Below are 5,083 nucleotides of genomic sequence, written 5' to 3'. Positions count from 1 at the left end.
ATTCTGCGATCAGACTTTTCAAATGTTCTTTTAAGTCTTCAATTTCCTCATCATCAAAATTGCAGTCTTTGACATTTCGCACATCAGCTTGACAATGCTGCATTTGGTATTTGATTTCATCCATGTTTTCTTTCTTGACTTTGATTAATGCTTTAATTTCGAGATACTTTTCTTCAAATTTTGTAATGTGCTCTGCAATCAATTCAATAATTTTATTACCCTCCTTCAGCTGTCGTTGAATATCTTTGACGACCAAGTGTTCACCTATGCCATAGGACAAAGATGAAGCAGAGATTGCAGCAAAGACCCCTTGTGCCACTTGTGAAAATAAGGTACCTTTAGTTGTTGCTTCCTCCAATTGGATGTCTTCAGCTGCAACTAAACTTTCTGCTGCAGTAGCCAGATTTGCGGACTTTAATACATTTAAAGCTATTGATTTTAAATAACCATTAAATGCTAAATAAGCAACAATGACGGCAGCTGAAATTAAAAAAAATTTTTGTTAATATTGAAGAAGCTTGCTTTTTTATTCAGTTTTGTATTATTGTCACTAAAAAAAGACATTTTCTACCAAAACGCTTGCCATATAGTAAGCTTTACTTTACACTGTTTTTATTTTCCACTGCTATAAAATTCTTTAAATCTTTTTTAAAGCGAAATTAAGATCAACTACTTTCAACTACTCGTCGATTTTTTGTTCAACAACAGGGACAAAGAAGAAAGTTCAGGTCTAAAGTGTAACTACCTGTTCCTGAAGTGATATAACAGATCCTTGTCTTTGTTATCTCTGAACCAATTTGCGTTTTTAATTGTATTTGTTTGACTCTAACGGAGTCCTTAAGTTTTTCAATAGCAGTGTTTATCTCAAAACCGTTCTCTGATATTTCATCAAACTCCATACAGACGTTTCGCACTTCTTCTAGGCGAGTTTTGACATTTTCCTCAAAGTCATCAATAGCCTTTGCATATTTCTCTTCTTTCTTCTCTTGGCTATCCCCAGCATTCACTTTGCTAAGTTTTTTTAGCAATCTTTCTGCTAGCCACTCAATATCTTTAACAACACCATGGCTCCTGGCAAAAACTCTCATAATTTTCACTCGACAACTTTTTAGATTTTCAAAAGCTCTCTCTTCAGAATCGGATAGTTGATTGACATGTTTGGATACAGTCGCCATAGCTTTTTCAATACCTAATATCGAGCGAGTGATTTCTTGAACAAAATTTCGCGTTCCAATAATACATTCTGTGTAACATGAAAGTCTTTGCTTCACCAGGGCTAGTTCATTGTTAGGCAATATTGCTGGCACATCTTCGGTATCTGACATTTTTTCTTTCGGCTTTTCAACTTTCAACAAAATAAAATTGAAATAGTTTGAAATACACTTTTCGATTGCTCTTATTTTTTGAGTTATTCTAGTAATAGCAGTATAGAGCGTAGCCAAGAGGGGCGCAAAATTTACGTAGGAGAGCAGATTTTTATGCCACTGTTATTATCTATTCATGGTATAATGACATAAAATTCTGCTCTCCTACAAAAATGTTGCGCCCCTCTTGGCTACGATACTGACCCGGGGGGTACTGTACTAGGGTTGCAAGCTGACGTGGAGGGGGTTGCCGCCCGACTTTCGAACTTTGGACCCTTACCGGGACTAAAAAGGAGAAAACAAAGGAAAATTTTCGGAATTTTACGACCCTTAGCGGGACAAATTTGACCAATTTTGATCAAATTTCGATTTTTCAGGGGGTAAAAAGTTTAAATTTTCCTATTTTTCCGACTTTAGAAATCCAAAAAAGTTACCCTTAAGGGCGGCACATACCGTACCCTCCATTTGCCTTAGGACAAGGAAAAGGAGGCTAATACAGCAGAATTAGGACAAAAGAGGGAACTTTCAAAAACATTTTCCCAAAACTTAATAAGCGGGGGGAGGGGGTTGGAATAAGAATGTCCTGGTTCAACACATTCTCACAATTATTTCTACCATGATATTAGAATCCGGGTAAGAGGAGTAGGGAAAAATAGAAATAGAAAGTTCCAGTTGCAAAAATCAGTTATATTGACAATTGAATCATGCTTGATGGTGGGTATTGTTATCAATAATGTTTTTGTGTGAAAAAACAAAGAAGTATAAGGAAAAAGTCCAATGAAAATCAGCAAAAACGGTGATTTCCGGCATTATCGGCCGGAAAAATAAATCGGACTCAAACACATGTTTTGGGCATCACAATTTTGCATCTTTGTGCCAAAAATCAGGAAAAACTAATGAGCCAATATTGAGAAAAGTTGATAATGAACGAACAAACGTCAGCTAGGGGTTAATTTATAGGACCTCTATCCTACCTCTACCACCGGGGTATAGGACCTCTACCATCGGGGTAGGTCCAAAAATCTCCTTAGATAAAAGAATAAAAGAGGATCTAAAAACGCCGAAAATCGAACTAATTTAAAAACAAAGCCTAGAGAGAGAGAGTTGCTGAATTTCAAGAACATTTAAGAAATTGAGTGAAGCCTGAAATACATTTATTTTGACTAAAAAATAAGAACAGGATAAGAACAATTCGAGGCTCAAACTACCAAAAAATAAGATAACAGCATAAAAATAAGTGTATTTTTATGATTCCAAGAGTTTATGGCTACTCTACGCTTTTCATTAAATTTTAACCAAATCTAAAGGACTGTACAGACGACAGAAATGAAAGAATAAAATTGATTCGTAGATAAACTACTCCTTTCTAATCACTTCAAACATTTACTTTACACCATACAAAGAGTGCTCTCTAAACTTTTAATGAAGTCACTTCATAAAAACAACACGTTTGAACACACGAGTGGTTTTTTTTTGGAAATATGAGATTTTTGCAGTTTTTTCCTTCGAAAGTCTTTATGTCATATATCAAATTGTTATGACAACGAAATAATTGACAGAAATACCTTTTGGAATTTGGATACGATCCAATTTCGATCCACTTCTGTTCAAATGTTTTTATTATTATAAAAACGTTGATGGAAGTGTTCTTGGAGTGTTCTTGCATCTGTAAAAATGAAATATCTAATGTGGGGAACAATTATTTTAAGCCATGAATAAGGATAGGGAATGATAGATCATTACAAACTAATTGGTTTATTAATTACACCACATTATCTTATAATTTGTTCAATATGGTATACTGCCTGAGACCATGAACATATAAACGACCGGACATCCACCTCCTTTGTATTTTTGAAGATAACACTGCTAGCTTCGTTGCTGCCTCGTTAAAATCATCAAATGAAACAATAAATGTTGATGATATACCTCTTGGGAATCCCTTGCTAACAACGTCAAAACTTCGACAAAAGTCTCTGTTGTTCTACCTTTTTCAAGTCTTTTATCTATATCATAACAAAGATAACAGAGGCAAAATCATCGTCAGCTTGTCAAAACTCCGACTAATATTTCCAAATTTTGACTTAAAAGTGTCTAATAGTTTTAGAGAGTGTCACATTCTAATTTCGATATTCTTCTGACACAGGCTCTCAACTTTGGCAAGCTATTTTTTTCAAGTCATAAAAAAAATTATTGGAGTGACAAAAGGGATTCAAAAGTATACACACAGTTGAAATTCTGCATTTCAGAGTTGAAAATGTTGATGAAATATATTGCAAACTCGTGAAAAATTTTGAAAATAATTTTTCTGTACATTATGAGTAATGTTCAAGCTCTATCAATCTTTTTACCTAAATAATTCAAAGAAATAAAATTATGACGGAATATTGTCGGATTTTTCATACCAATTTTGAAATACAGGCGGCAACGAAGCTCGCTTCAAAGAGACAATAAAAGATAGATGTCCAGTCGTTTATATGTTCATGCTGAGACTAAGATGCATATTTTATGATTCATGAGAAAATTTCTTACATCCCTTTCTCACAGACCCGGTATGATTTCTTCAGTCAGTTGGGATAAAAATAACGAGGTGAAGAGGTGTAGTAAACCATTTTCAATGTAAAGAATGTGATAAGCCATTTTCAATGTGAAAAATGTGGTAAATCATATACTCAATATGAAAAAAATGTGATAGATCATCGTTGATGCAAAGAAGTGGTGAAACGTTTTCATAATAAAGAGTCTTATGTGTTTATCTTGCTAATAACACATCTAATAGTTACACAAAAAATGAACGACAAGAAAAAATTATATAAAGTGTTTAAACTTAGCCACGTCTTCTACGAATGCATTACATACCTAAAAGTTACCTTGGCTTTCATCCACGATCTTCATAGTAGAAAAGACGAGTACAACAAATAGTCCAAAAGTTCAAGATTCCACGAGTCCGAGATAAATCTTGAGATTGGCATGTAATTTCTCTTTTAAATAAGTCTCGTCAAAGGACTTTAAACACGCCAATCGTGCTTGATTTTTTAAACTTTTGGCTTTATAACTAACATTTTCAACATCAATGCTCAAAATCTTTTCCCTTGGGTCGTCATCACCGGCATGGTAATAAATATCACCAGGATATTCATAAAAATCATCAACATCAGTAAAATCATAACATAGCATAGCGACTTCTTGAAACCCATTCCTGTTGAAATCATATATGTCATTTCGATTATTTGCTTTGTGTTCAAGGATGTCGACGCCTGTTAGAATATCATAAATAAAAATAAATTCTTCCCTATACTTTCTTGATCCTGTCGTCACCATGAAATAGAATTTGCCAGAATTTTCAAAAATGCGTGAACGCCAGTAGTTACTCTCAATATTAACATTGATAATGAATTTCTTCCATCTTACAGGCCCTATCTCCATCATATGGAAGGTCTCAACCTCAAATAAGACATCCTTGGTACCAATCCAAACAATCACCATCTTGGAGCTATCAATTTGACTTATATGTCTAATACGTCGAGTTTTCTCTTTCAATAAATCTTTCGTAAACAAACAGTGTCCACAAAAATCGAATCCATGGATAAGGTTGAATTTGTTACGAAGTTCCGTAACGTAAAATCGATCGTTAAGAAAATCAACGAAAATATCCATTTTGAGACCTTCGCGATTAAATTTGATTGTGTTTTTACGAACAATTACACGTTTGTAATGGT

The 5,083-nt window shown here is 34.1% G+C and overlaps 1 protein-coding gene across 1 annotated transcript; it reads right to left on the bottom strand.

The window, feature by feature from the left end:
• On the bottom strand, positions 1-1,400 carry LOC136812927 (uncharacterized; the record flags this gene model as incomplete). Its single annotated transcript, XM_067069437.1, is given in 2 exon segments — positions 1-480; positions 746-1,400. Coding segments are annotated over 2 exon segments (1,060 nt in total), but the record flags the coding sequence as incomplete, so codon positions are not given.
• Positions 1,401-5,083: the final 3,683 nt, after the last annotated feature.

Source organism: Clytia hemisphaerica, unplaced genomic scaffold (genome assembly GCF_902728285.1).
Source record: "Clytia hemisphaerica strain Z4C2 unplaced genomic scaffold, Clytia hemisphaerica genome assembly, whole genome shotgun sequence".
Lineage (NCBI taxonomy): Eukaryota > Metazoa > Cnidaria > Hydrozoa > Leptothecata > Clytiidae > Clytia > Clytia hemisphaerica.
The sequence above is the reverse complement of the archived record's forward strand: the minus strand, read 5'-3'. Positions and strand labels throughout refer to the sequence as shown.